The sequence below is a fragment of the Curcuma longa genome, chromosome 2 (assembly GCF_044706935.1).
Source record: "Curcuma longa cultivar G26 ecotype Majalengka, Jawa Barat chromosome 2, ITB_CL_G26_1.1, whole genome shotgun sequence".
In the NCBI taxonomy this organism is placed as follows: Eukaryota; Viridiplantae; Streptophyta; class Magnoliopsida; order Zingiberales; family Zingiberaceae; genus Curcuma; species Curcuma longa.
Window position 1 is genome coordinate 862662 of NC_133862.1, and position 14133 is coordinate 876794.

A 14133-nucleotide genomic window follows, 5' to 3' on the forward strand; every position below is an offset into this window, starting at 1 on the left:
TAAAACTAGAACTAGGGTGCAAATGAATATTATGAAAATATTAATACCCAAGTTGGAGATTTAAAAATACGTGAGATATTCAAATTCAATTTAAAGTTTAAAAATATAAATAATCTTAGACTTAAACTTAGCTCAAAATGAAATTTGAACTTGAGTTTGATTCAAATTTGATTCGATAGTTCAAATTCAGTTTGAGTTATTCGATTCAAAATTTAAAATTATAAATAATCTTGACTCGTGCTCAGCTTTGAAATAAAATTTGAGCTTAAGTTTAATTTGAGTTGTTCAAATCTTGATTCAATAGTTCAAATTCAAATTCGATTTGAGTTATTCGAATAATATATTTGAACTAAAGTTGTGTATAATAAATTAAAAACAGACAGAGTTCAATTTGTGAATGGTTCATGGATAATCAAATAAAATATTTTTATTTCGATCATCTAGAGTGGTAAATTTCACCCTTTTAAGAGCATGACGGTTTTAAGCATGCCTTTTAGAGTGCATCTAATATATTTAAATTCATATATATATATATATATATATATATATATATATATATATATATATATATATATAATTTTAATATCAATATCTCTTCAACTCTATACAAACTCTATCGGACCTATGTGATCCTTGTGTCTTAGTTAATGTTGTTGCAACATTTTATGAAATATTCTTTAACTTCCTCCAACTATCACTTCACTGTGGATCGACTTGAAACTCTGTTAAGATCTTCTTTCCACTAAATCTCACACTATGTATTCATTTTTACTACAAATAAACACTTTGTTCTCTTATAAACATCATCAATAAACATTCAAGATTTATCTATCATCTATAAAAGTTATGAAGAGTCGAAACAATGATCTTTTTGTATGATGACTTTGTCGTCTCAATAAAAACAAGATGATTAAAGTAGTAAATTAATTTCTTAGACTTATTTAGGATTACACAATTTATCCTTGTTATAATTAGACTTGTTTAGGATTCCAATTGTAAATTAATTTGTATTCGTTTGTGGTCTTCATTAATGTATTGATACATCCATACTAATTCTTAGCTTACTCTTTGTTCCTTTCACTATATATGTTAAACCTCAATATATGAACATGTGCCTAAAGGATGCCTATGGTAAACAATCGTTAGAAATTATAAAACAATCATCTTCGAATTGTGATCCAAGTGGAAGGTAGAAGTCTCACTATTAAGCTACCTACAATATCTTTATGTGAGTCCTAGAGATCTACAAGTTCACCCTAGGAACATCTGATGAAGAGGAAGAGCATATTTGACTTGAAGAGGAAGAAGATGAAGACTATGCAAATCCTAGGGTTCTACAAGTTTGTCAAAGAGCATGTGCCAAAGGACCAGAAGAAATGAGAAAGACCAAAGCAAGCCCTAGGGTTCTACAACAACAACAAAAATGGCAAAGAAGAAGACTTCTGCGACTTCTAGGGTTCACTGGAGAAAATCTGTTGAAGATTGAAGAAGAAAAAAATGGATAGGAAAAGGAGACAAGGAAGACTTAAAATGAGTCCCAAGGTTATACAAATTCACCGGAGAAACATGTATTGCCGGTCATTGCAGCTCAATATCAAGTGACATGAACAAACTTTGAAACCACAAATGGAAGTATCGATGAATAGTTCGATAGAAACAGCAAGTCCACTGAAACTCAGATTCATAGAATTAGCCACTGAGCTAACTCAGTTTACAGTGAGCAAACAAATGCTAACACGATATCCATGCATCAACATCAAATCCATCAAACTCACGCAAAATCCAAATGTCTAACAAAGGGACATGAAAATGGTTTTTGTCAAAAGAAGCATAGAATATGAGAGTTAATCTTGATGCATCATACATCTAACAAAGCTGTAGTAACCACTAATGCTTAACATGAAACAATAGATGGATGGAAATCATTCAGGTATTAAAATTCCTCTACTACATAAGAACTAAAAATAAAGGATCCATGCAATAACAACTTAGAAAAAAATAACTTTTCTTGATGAGAAATAAAGCAATGAATTACCTTCTCAAGGACTTACTGTGCTAAGTTATCAACATGTTTCTCAGGAGCACCAGCACAGGCACTTGTCTCCATGAAACAGAGATCCGGATAGTTTCGATGGTTCAACGAATGAAGCCAGAGCGCAACGGCGCCTTCTTTGTGCTCCATGGAGGCGATGTGAGTGTGTATATACTTCATTTTGAAATCTTCAGCTTCTTCAGCATATGCATCCATGGTCAGTGGCTCATGTGAGTCCTTCCATTGCTTATTATAGGAAGTGAATAGACATTCATCCAGGTATAGTCCAACTTCAGGAGCTGTTGGAACATTGATTCTTACATCCCTGAACAATGCAAAAGATAAAATTGAGTCACCCAAAACCTGGAGATAGAAGTTCCCTACACACTATGGGCTAAAAGGAGCTCATACTTTCTTAAGGCCGCATCCATAAGCGATTCAGGTGCACAATTTCTCATCACTGCAACGGCGAGGCCGATCATCTTCCTGATCTGATGGAGCATGAAGCTCTGCCCTACAACTTCACACTTCACAAACTCAATCCCATCAATACAAACGACACTATTTGCATGGAAGGATATGATGTATCGACGAGCAGAGGGATCTTCAGGCTTAATTCTAGTCGTGAGGTTATGGAAGTTATGAGTTCCTACATAATGCTGTAGGATTCGATTGAATCTCGCTTTCTGTTCTTCATCATAACAGAACTTGGTTTTGGCACTCAGTTGCTCATTGGATTCTTCATGAACTACAGTCTCCACTGTGGATCTCTCTTCCAAGAAGGAATCCCTATGGGTTGGATTACCACATTCATCCACATTGGAAGCCCTAAGCTCTGTTGTAGTTTCCGGATCAACGGCAACTTCAATCGATACAGAATCAGCAATTTCAGATTGATTTTTAGTCAAAATCATATCTGAGGCACCAAGCTGATCATCACTAGCTCCAACCCTTGCAATATCAGGGTTTTCTAGCTTAGTTGATTCAAATTTACCATCCTCAACTTTGAGGGCACCATTTTCGAATGAAGCAACTTGTTCAGAATCAGGCCTTTCTTCCTGATTAGATCCTTGAGAAAAGCGATCCATGGAAGTAGGTATCTTGCGCCCCCTCTCTGAGCACTCTAAGCAGTGAGTGAGCTCGTTGTCAGATCCGATGCTCGCGATGACGGACTCCCGGTCCGGATGCGCGCTAGGGTCAAGGGAAAACACGGGAAGAAGGTAGACGTACCGTCGCCGATCACAGAATTTCTTGGCGCTGAAGGAGTTGGTGACTCGCTTGAAGCCGAACACGGTGATCTGATCAGGCAGGTGGCCGTTGAGGCGGGCGACGAAGCCAGGCGGATCGACGTAGAAGCGGCCCGAGACGACCTGACCGACAGCGCTGACGCCCTTGTCGGTGCGAGCAGATCGGGCCCAATCGTAGCGGCGCGAGAGGCCGCGGTCAGCAGCAGGGACAGCGTCGGCGAGGAAGAGGGCCTCCTCGAGGTCTCCCTCGATGGTTCGGGCGCCGGGGTTCTTCTGCATGCCCTGGTACCCGGCGCCGCAGTAGCCGAGGAAGATGGCCACCTTGCGACGCTTGTAGCGGCGTCGGTGTTCGCCGGGGGCGGACGAAGGGGCGTCGTCGGCGTCGGAGGTGGTGGCGGAGGAGGACATCTTGAGCTTCTTGGGAGGGTGGGGAGGAGAGGGCGACATTAGGGTTTATATGGCTGACTGCGAGGGGGAAAAATGGCAGTTTTAAGAGCGCGACACAAAACCGTAGAAATGAAGGTGTGAGGACGTGGGCGGGTCAAACAGCGGCAAGTGTATCAGATTTTTTTTTTCTTTTCATTTAATTGATAAATATATATTTTGTGTACATAAATTGATATTATATATATATCCTCTAAAAATTAAATTATTATAAAATAAATTTTTTAAAAATAATAATAATAAATATTAAAGTGATGTAAAATTTAAAAAAAATAAAAGGTCTGTCTTGTTATTGAATCCAAGTATCTAGTTTTTTTATCTAATTAATCATATAGATGATTAATCTTTCATAGATGAAATCCATCACTCCAACGGTTCACATGGTCAGTCCACGATTATTTATAAGAAAGTAAATCGATAAATTGTAGTTAGATCATTATGGAGGAAGACATTATCTCAGTTTTATCGAGATTCGACCTTTACGTGTAAATGACTAATCCAGTCCAATAAAAGTTGTTCATCGATGATCAAAATAAATCGAAATGTCAAATAGATCTTGATGGTATGGTTGAATGTTAAATAATCTTTCAACAAAAGATGAAATTTTTTACTCCAGCGGTCCCACATGATTGATATACTACGACCATATGTGAAAAAGTAAATTGAGAAACTACAGTTGGTCATGACAGAGGAGGGCATTACTTTGACTTTGTCGAGATTCGACTCTTGCGTGTAGATGACTAATCCAGTCTAATAAAAGTTGTTCATCGATGACCAAAATAAATCGAAATGTCAAATAGATATTGATGGTATGATCCAATGTTATATAAGTTTTTAAATTTCTCATATGTTGTGTTATGAATAAGATTTGAATCCTTTCATTTTTATTTTTACCATTGCATCATAACTCTGAGGATAGATTGACCTTTATTTTCTTTATCAAGAAAGTGTTCAATATTGAAAAAAATATCAATAGCACGTTTATCTTTTTTTTTCTTTCTAAATATTTTTTTAGAAAAATTGTGGTCGATATTGATTTGGACTATTTCAGTACATTAGTTAATTTTGATTTTCAACTTTAGTTAAATAAAAACTGATTTAATATTAGTTAAAATATTTCAAGTTATTAAAATTATTTTAATTTAATTAAAATTAATCCAATATTATTATAGCAATTTTGGTTAAGTTGTAGCAATCAAAATTGATTATAATTTTTATCAAATTTATTATAATAGTAATATACTAATTAGGTAAAAGGGATAATTTAGGTATAAAAATTTAGAATGAGGCCTTGTATAATTTTTTTTTAAAAATAAAATGTCTTTAAAATTTTTGCCAAAAGTGTTTAAGTTTAAGAACAAAATAATATTTTTCTATAATAACAATAATAATAATCAAATTTTATCTCACTAGTTGGAATCAACTATTTGGATCATATTTTATCATTGAATAATAATAATCATTTTTTTATCATTTTCTATAATAACAATAATAATGACCCTACCAATATTTGTCTGTGCCCTATAAAAGGATCGATCTTGTACCCAAAATTTCTGCATTCTACAGGAAAACTAGACTCACTTGGTTATGAAAGACCAGACGAAAACTTTAATATTCCTACAAATTTTATGATCCCATCTTACTTATTACACCTAGCACCACAAGCATCCAATAATTGTGGTGTTGGAGAATCGAATTGAGTACAACCGCCACACCTCTGACTAACTCGCCATTAGAATTGTCAATTTAGATTGAACCCATCGATAATTTAAACGGATTTGATTGAAATTTTATCAACTTATTTTAAGATGGATTCAAGTGGCCAGGTCCGCTTAGTCCCACAACTCTCGTAGGTCAGCCCGTAACAAGCTTGAGTTGACACACAGATTGAGAAAATTTATTTTTTATTTAATATTTAAATAAAAATAAAAAATTTAATGAACTAACGAGCTTTATCCGTCTAAATCATAATCTAAATTTAAAAATTTTAACTTGATCCATTTAAACTGTAATTCAAATTTAAAATTTTTAATATTTTTTTTTAAAAGTCCATGGTTTAACCCGCCTAATCCGCATTCCATCTTAAGTTGATTGGGTCAAAAAAATTTCAATCCATCAAATTTGTGGGTCAATCCATCTCACTCCATTATATGATTAATTTTTGATGAATTTATTCATCATGTTATAAATTGATCTATTTGACAATTCTATTTGCTAGGTTTTTGAGGCAATCAATGAGTAAGATATTGAACCTTGAGCAGAACGCAATATATAAATAGAAAATGGTGCGATTGACGATGATGATAGTAATTGCTGCGTCCCTTGAGTCACAACCACTTTCCTTTCCCTAACTTCTCCTGCAAAGGAGACAAAGAGACCGTTAACTAACTCATTTGGTGGCAAAAGAGACTTCGATCTACCTAAACGATCGATGCATTCAATGACGTTCGATTGGATGCTTGTGTTTCAACTAATTTCCCATTATTGAGTACCTTGGATAGTTCAAGATATAATTGTTGAAAAATTAATTTTGATAATCAATAAATTAAATAGAAATAGAATGATTATTTTAAGAGTAGACTATTATAAATCAATTTTTCGAGTGAATAAGAAATTAATGTTTAATAAAGGATTGATCCAGCATGATCTAATAGAAATTTTGAATAGCACATGAGTTGAGTTCGTACATCAATACTCTTCTACAAAAAGGTGGAATCCGTTACCTTAGCGGCCCCACACGAGCGGTCCCACGATCATTTATAAGGAGGTAAATCGAAAAACTGTATTTGGTCACGACGCAGGAGGGAAAATCCTTGTCCTCTTCTGTAAGTCTGCTACGTCGTAATCAACTCAGCTATGCCTCGGGAGCTCATACATCAATACTAATTTGAGTGTATGAGAATGTCAATTAGTATGAAACTATTGAAAGAGAGTGAAATCAAAATTAATTTTTAAAATTTAACTATCAAATTAATCAATTGATTATTAATGAATTGATTATCAATTGATAATCAATCTCATGGATATAGAAGAAAATTCATACATCTCAATGGTCATATATATATATGGTCAATCCTATAATTATCTACGAAGATAAATAAAAAAAAATTATCGTTCACCACGATCATTACACTAATAATATCACACCAATAATATCATGTGTTCTGTGCTACGTGCGCGCTCCCAAGCCATAAAATCTCAACGTTGCCTTGCCCAAATGCCCCCATCTTCACCGCCCGCCATCCTCCTATCCTCCTCCTGGGCCCACCACCCTTTGTCGCCTGCTCATAAGTTCACCACCTAAACATGAGTTCACAACGAGACTATAAGCTCATGGTCACCCATCAGCGCCGACTTTAGCCATCGGCGGGTAAGGCTTTATGCCTAATAGGGGCCCATGTTTTCAAATATTTTAATATCATTTTTATTCAATTTTCAAAAGAAAATATTCATTTTAATTTCAAATTATTTTAATTTTATTTATTGTAAAAATTTTAATTATATATTTTATTTTTTAAAACTTAATCAATTTTTTCCCTTGAACTCTTAAAATATGCGTTAAAAGTACATGATATAAATCAGGTTTTATCGATAGAAATGTTAGTTTTTAAAATATTAAATTTAACATAACACACTGTATGCAGTGGATCTCACATTCATGTAATGGGACCCACATTCATACAATTGAATGTGTCATGTTGAATTTCATGCTACATTTATTATGTAGTGTATCATTTTTTATTTTATTAATAGTTGATTTTTATTATTGATTTAATTTTAAGCAGTTTTATTTTAATGAAAATTAAGGATTTATTTTTTTTATTATTTGAATATAAATATGTTTATTAAATGATCAAAACATGATTCTTCCATAGATTTATATAATTAGGCAAGCAAAAGAAAAAAAGGAAAAAATTCAATTTTTTTACGAGTTCTTAAATAATAGAAAATCCGATGGTAAATTTGTAAAATTAGTTTCTTTTGACTAAAATTGAAAGTAATTTGAGTTCGGGTGGTAAACAGTAAAACGACACTAGTAAACATCGCTATAACTATACACTGTGGAAGACGGAAGGAAGAGCACAGGGGAAAGGGGAAGAGGGAAAGGGAAGGGGATGAAGCCATGGAAGGGCCTCGTGAAGCTCGAGCCTGGAAGGCGGCCAAGCGCCCTCATCGTCGCCGCCATTCTTCTCTCCCTCTGCCTCCTCTTCCTCGTCAACTCTCGCTTCGTCTCCACTGCTCTTTACGGTCTGCCTCTCGATCCTTGATTCGTTGCTCGTCGCTCTTCCTTCTTCAGCTAATCATCGTCGTCGACGTTGTTGTTGCAGCGAGATCGCCGGCGCTGGGAGGAAGAGACCCGATTTTGACTTGGGAGCCGCTTGGGGACGACAATGACGATTCTACCTCTGGTGCTGCTTTACTGCCTCTAGGGATTGGGAGCAAATCTGTAGCTTTCGACAGCTCAATCTTCTGTCTGTGTGCAGGTGTTGAGGATGGGGCGATGACGCGCCGGCACGAGCCGATCTGCTGGGGAACAAGCAGGAGATCTAACGTGTGCGATGCCCGAGGTCATGTGAGGATTCTGGGGAGCTCGCGGACCATCTTGCTGCCCCGCTCGGCTACAGATCGGGAATGGGCGATCAAACCCTATTGCAGGAAGCACGACCCGCCGGCCATGAAGAATGTGACGGAGTGGACGCTGAAGCCCTTGCCCGGTGAGGGGCCGTCGCCGCCGCGCTGCACGGGGAGGTTCGCCGTCCCGGCGCTGGTTTTTTCCGTCGGGGACTACACCGACAACCTCTTCCATAGCTTCACCGACGTCCTTATTCCCCTTTTCATCTCCGCCTACGGGTTCCGCGGCGAGATCCAGTTGGTGGTGGCTGATCGGAAGGATTGGTGGTTGGAAAAATTCGCGTTGATCCTGAAGCAGCTCTCCAACTACGACCTCGTCCATGCGGACGGAAATGAGGGCGTCCTCTGCTTCCCCCGCGCCATCGTCGGGTTGGACTTCCACAAGGAGCTCGGCGTCAACGCATCCAAGACCTCGGGCGGCTTCTCGATTGTGGAATTTAGGGATTTGCTGAGGAGGGCGTACGGACTGGAGAGACGGGCGGTAGGGGAGAGGGCGGCGGCGGCGAAGCCCACGCTGCTGATCATATCGAGGAAGGGGACGAGGGTGTTCCTGAACGAGGAGGCGATGGCGGAGACGGCGGCGAGGTTGGGGTTCCAGGTGCGGCTGGCGGAGGCAACCCGTTCGAGCGACGTGGGGGAGTTCGCTCGGCTGGTCAACGCGGCGGACGTGCTGGTGGGCGTGCACGGCGCTGGGCTGACCAACATGGTGTTCCTGCCGGCCGGAGCAGTGCTGGTGCAGGTGGTCCCTCTGAATGGGCTAGCGTGGCTGGCCCGGGGACACGTTCGAGAAGCCGGCGCCGGCGATGGGGATCAAGTACTTGGCCTACCACATCGACGAGGCGGAGAGCACGCTCAGCGAGCAGTACGCGAAGGACGACCCCGTTCTGAAGGACCCTCTCTCCGTGCACCGCAAGGGATGGCCGGCCATCAGCAAGACGTACCTCGACAACCAGGACGTGAGGATGAACCTGACAAAGTTCAACGACACGCTTGTGGAGGTGCTCAAGCTCTTGCCCGACGGCCATCGCCGGCAAAATACAGTGTGAGTAGATCCCTCCAACAAATTCTACTTCATCATCATCTTCTTCTTCTTCAATTTTGGTTGCATGATCACTCTTTTCCATCTGGCTTCCACTCTAATGTAATTAATGATCCTCAATGCAAAAGAAAGAAACAAAGATACATGTTCCTTCCATCTTAGATTACTTATGGATTCGTTCATCTTAACAATTTGCTGGAATCCAGTACTTTTTAGGCATATTATGAACTAAATCTCCTTTTTCTTCTTGTTAGCATTGCATTGCATTACATGCATCTAATGATTAGCTACTCATGGCTTGCCACCGTTGTATTTCCTGCATTCATCTCTTTTCACTAGTGGCATTCGTATAATGGCCAATTTTTAGGCATGATATAGATTCAGTACCTTGGTTAACATGGTGCTTGACATCTCCTAGTAATGGTTGTTTGATATAGACTCAAATCTCATGTGACATTTCTAGAGGTGTCACACCGGACCAACCTATAGCAGAGCGAGCCAGGTCAACTCATTAAAAACCCATCATATGATGGGGCAGATCGATCCATCAATCTTTAGCGGGATGAAAAATCTTCAACTCAACCCAACTCAAGGTAGGTTGCGGATTAGACGGATCAATCTACGAGTCTGTCAAAAAATAAAAAATATTAAAAATTTTAAATTTTGATTACCGTTTAAATTGATTAAGTTGAAAATTTTAAACTTGAATTATGATTTAGATGGATCAAACCCACTAATTTATTGAGTTTTCTACTTTAATTTTAAAATTTGAAACAAATAAATAAACTTTTTCAATCTACGGGCCAATCCATGCGGGTCGCAGGTCAATCCACGTGAGTCGCGAACCTAGGCGGGTCAATCCATTTTAAAATGGATTGATAAAATTTTAACTTAACTTGTCTAAATTGTTTGGTGGGGTGGGCTAATCCGTTGGATCTAATCTAAATTGACGATTATAGACATTTTCATCAAGTTTATAAGGATCAAGATGGTTCTTAATAGGAGTGAGCAATATGTTAATAATCTATCTGACTATTCTAATTAGTCAACTAAATTGGAAAAAATTAATTAATTTTGTTAAAAATCAAAATAATATATATTTTCATCGTTAATCGACTGATTGATGCTTTCAATCGATAAACAATCGAGTCCATCAATCACATGAGGCGGAGAGACCGTCATGGTTTGGGATCATCAATAACTCATAAAATATAACAGTCGGTTAATAACATTTGATTTGCTTTAATCGGTTAAATTGATATTTTAAATATGATATCGAACCAAATTAATTGAATTAATCCAAATTTTTAAAAATAAAATTTTGAATTAATCAAATTGAACTTCTGATTTCGGTCATTTTGATCTGTTAATTTGGTTTAACCAATATTTTATTCAACTCTAATTCTTGATAGTGATTATCATTGTCCCCGGGTAATGGTGCAACGGTAGGACATTCGGGTTGTGACCTAGGAACCTGCGGTTCGATCTCCAACTACGGCATATTTACAGGAATTTTCCTCCAAATGGGGAACGTAATCAAAGGATGTTGGGCATCTAGATTGGCCGCCGTATGTGCTTCCCGATTTACCCTGGTGGTCGGTGGGAAACTTCCGTGGGACCGGACCGGCCACCCCCAGGGATTGAGTCCATGAGACTGACTGAGATTTATCATTTTTTTTATAGTGATTATCATTTGTTAAGTCATCTCACGACCATCACTGTAATGCTGCTTCATTATTCTCACTTTGTTTATAATAGTCTAAATGCAGCATATACTATTGATTCTGTTGATTCAAACACTACTTCTGCATCACCAATGTGATATATGATTTATTTTGTGGAAATTGAAGTGTGTATAACATCTAAATCTTCACTCGGATTGATGAATCTTGGTTAATATCCTACGACGATGGTTTCATCATCCTTTGGGTTTTAAACCTCTACTAGTTTCATGTTGAGGGTGTTTTATGCAACATCATCTATTTTTGGAAACTTGAAAGGATGAAAATTGGGTCCAAACTTTGGTTCCTCGACTCCCATTGTAATTTAGAGCCTCCCGACTTTAGAGATTCGAGCATGACATCCTTAGTTTATCGAGGAAGGCCCGTAGCCAGGGGCGGATGTATTAAGGGGCCCGGGGGGCCATGGCCCTCCCAACCCAAGTTGAACCTTTAATGTGTTTAGATTAAACCATTAGGGTTACTGGTTAATAGGTTTTAGAGTTAATAGGTTGTTGATCTATTGGATCCTAAACCAACCCGATAAGCCGATAAGGAAACCTAGAAATCGCGAGTCTGCCTTCGTTGGGTCCCGATCGCGCCTCCGTCTTCTTCGTGTCTTCGTCGGGCGCGGCGGCAACAACTTCAGCTTGGATTGCCGGCGATCTGCAAGGTGGCTGAGGACGCCGGTGAGTGAAGGGTGGATTGGACAGTGCCGGTAACAGGGTCAATCGGCGGCGGCAGTGGCGTGAAGGGCAGACCGGAAGAGTCGAAGAGAAGAAGTAAATCGGGTGAGTTTCAGCCGAATATGTAAGTTTGTACTTAGGTACTTGATATGTATCTTTGGGCAATTCTTTTGTTCAAATGAGTATATCGTTTTCATTATATGGCCTCCCCAAATATGAAATCCTGGATCCGCCCTGCCCGTAGCGCTCTTTCATTTATGTTCGACTTGTCTAATCTTATAGAAAGCCTAATGTTTACGCACACACATGAAGAGAAATGTTGGTATTTCCTCATTCACTTAGTGATTCCTTGAGCAATGTCGACAAAAGGATACACAAAAACATGTTTGGAGGAACCATTTTAGCCCCTAAACATATTTTTACTATAACATTCAATCTTCCATGACCTTGAACAACCATAGATGGTTTGCAACCGGAAGGTTGGTAGCACATCACTCAATAGTTTGAGTTAGATTCAATCGATCAACAATTGTGCAAAGTTCTAAACTATTTTATGCCTTAAAAGGGTGTATACCTTTGGTTTGATCATCAAACCTCGCTTTAATCTTTACTAATATAGCTAGGTTCATGATAGTGGAAGGTAGTTCCTGGGACATAATTGAGTTGGTTATGACGAAACAGATTTACTGAAGTGGATAAGGGTCGTGACGAAGCCGAGGTAATGTCTTCTCTCACTGTGATCAACTACAGTTTCTCGATTTACCTCCTCACAGATAATCGTGGGGTCGACTGTGTAGAGTTGCTAGAGTAGCGGATTTTATTTTTTTGCTGAAATGATAGTGAAAGGTAGCATAAAATTCATCATAAACACTAAGTTAAATTATTAGATAGTTTAAAGTGTGAGATTACTAATTACTATTATAAATTTTAATATAGATTAAAATTATTTTAATATTGATCAAAATTATTATAAACTTAGTTAAAGTTTCTCTAATATTGAAATGATTTAAATCAATATTAGAGTAATTTCGATTAATTTTGGAGTTATTTTAAATTAGAGTAATTTTACTTAAAATTACTACAATATTTCGATAAAAAAATTTTGAAAAGAAAATTAATGTTGGACGTCTTTTGTCTTTTTCAATATCTTTTAAGGGTGTTATGGTTAAAACCAAAGAGCTCCTTTTGGTAGGAGTGCAAATAAATCAAGTATATTCATAAACTTTTTAAATCTTAAAATTATCAACTAAACTCTTCAAATCTATCATTCTAATGGTCTCACATAGTGAACTCCACGATCAGAAGGTAAATCAAGAAGCTATAGTTGATCATAAAAGTATTGTTTCAACTTCGTTGAGATTCGACCCTTTCTCATTTCAATAATTCTGTTTCGTCATAACCAACTCAATTATGTTCCGGAGACAATCAACTGAACTCAAATATATATTTACTAATCACTCATGAATTGAAATCGAATTGAATTTTAATTATTTTTAAATAATTTTAATTTAAATACACCTAAAATAAAATTTTAATAATTCAAATTTAAAATTTTTTATTACAATTTAATTCTATTCGAATTAAGATTAAAAAATTAAATTTAAATTAATTATTTATTATTTTTAAATTTCGAATCAAATTCGACGCTACCTATATTTGCACCATAACCTTTTCGAGTGTTCTCTTTTTCTTTACCCTCTTTCCTGCATCCCCCACGTGACGACCACTAGCTGTTATTTTCCCTTATGGTAAACGCTCGCCTCCTCTTCCTTAGGGGTGTAATCGAGCCGAGCCGAACAGTAAGAGGCTCGAGCTCGAGGGCCCCTCGGTTCGTTTTTTCTAAGCTCAAGTTCAGTTCGAATTTGATTCGAGCTCTAATTTGTTAAGCTCGGTTTCGACTCGTAATGAAATTAAATAGTTCGCGAACGGCTCGAGCTCAGTTCGAAAAAGACTCGTTTTAAAGTTAAACGAATTCAGTTCGAGCTTGGTTCGAAAATAGCTCGTTAAAAGTTAAACGAGCTTAGTTTGAGCTTGGCTCATTAATATATAATATTTATAATTCATGTAATATATATATATTCGCGAATCTCTTAACAAACACGTTCGTGAGTCTTTAAATGAACATGTTCGCGAACATGTTCGTGAGCCTTTAAACGAACATGTTCACGAGCTCACGAACCAAATACTGTTAAGCTTGAGCTCGGCTCGATAATATTTTTGAGCTCGAAATCAAGCTCGAGCTCAGCTCGTTAACTTAATCGAATGAACTCAAATAAACTTTTTTTTGAATCAAAACTCGAATAGCTCGGGAGCAGCTTGGCTCATTTACCCCCTA

The 14133-nt window shown here is 37.7% G+C and overlaps 1 protein-coding gene and 1 pseudogene across 1 annotated transcript; one reads left to right on the forward strand and one right to left on the reverse strand.

The window, feature by feature from the left end:
• Positions 1-1844: 1844 nt before the first annotated feature.
• Positions 1845-3730, reverse strand: LOC141822104 (uncharacterized). Its single transcript, XM_074709530.1, has 2 exons — positions 2444-3730; positions 1845-2357 (listed from the first exon to the last, which is right to left on the reverse strand). Exons 1-2 carry the CDS (start codon positions 3724-3726, stop codon positions 2048-2050), a joined length of 1593 nt encoding a protein of 530 aa, XP_074565631.1. The 5' UTR covers positions 3727-3730; the 3' UTR covers positions 1845-2047.
• A 4091-nt stretch (positions 3731-7821) lies between these two features.
• LOC141821930 (alpha-1,3-arabinosyltransferase XAT3-like) lies at positions 7822-9501 on the forward strand (annotated as a pseudogene).
• Positions 9502-14133: the final 4632 nt, after the last annotated feature.

Bases quoted from the DNA above. Each gene is read 5' to 3' on its own strand.
- LOC141822104 (XM_074709530.1), bottom strand. From the start codon at position 3,726: ATGTCGCCCTCTCCTCCCCACCCTCCCAAGAAGCTCAAGATGTCCTCC. The intron at 2,358-2,443 runs GTATGAGCTCCT...TGCATTGTTCAG, and splicing joins ATGGATGCGGCCTTAAGAAA to GGATGTAAGAATCAATGTTC.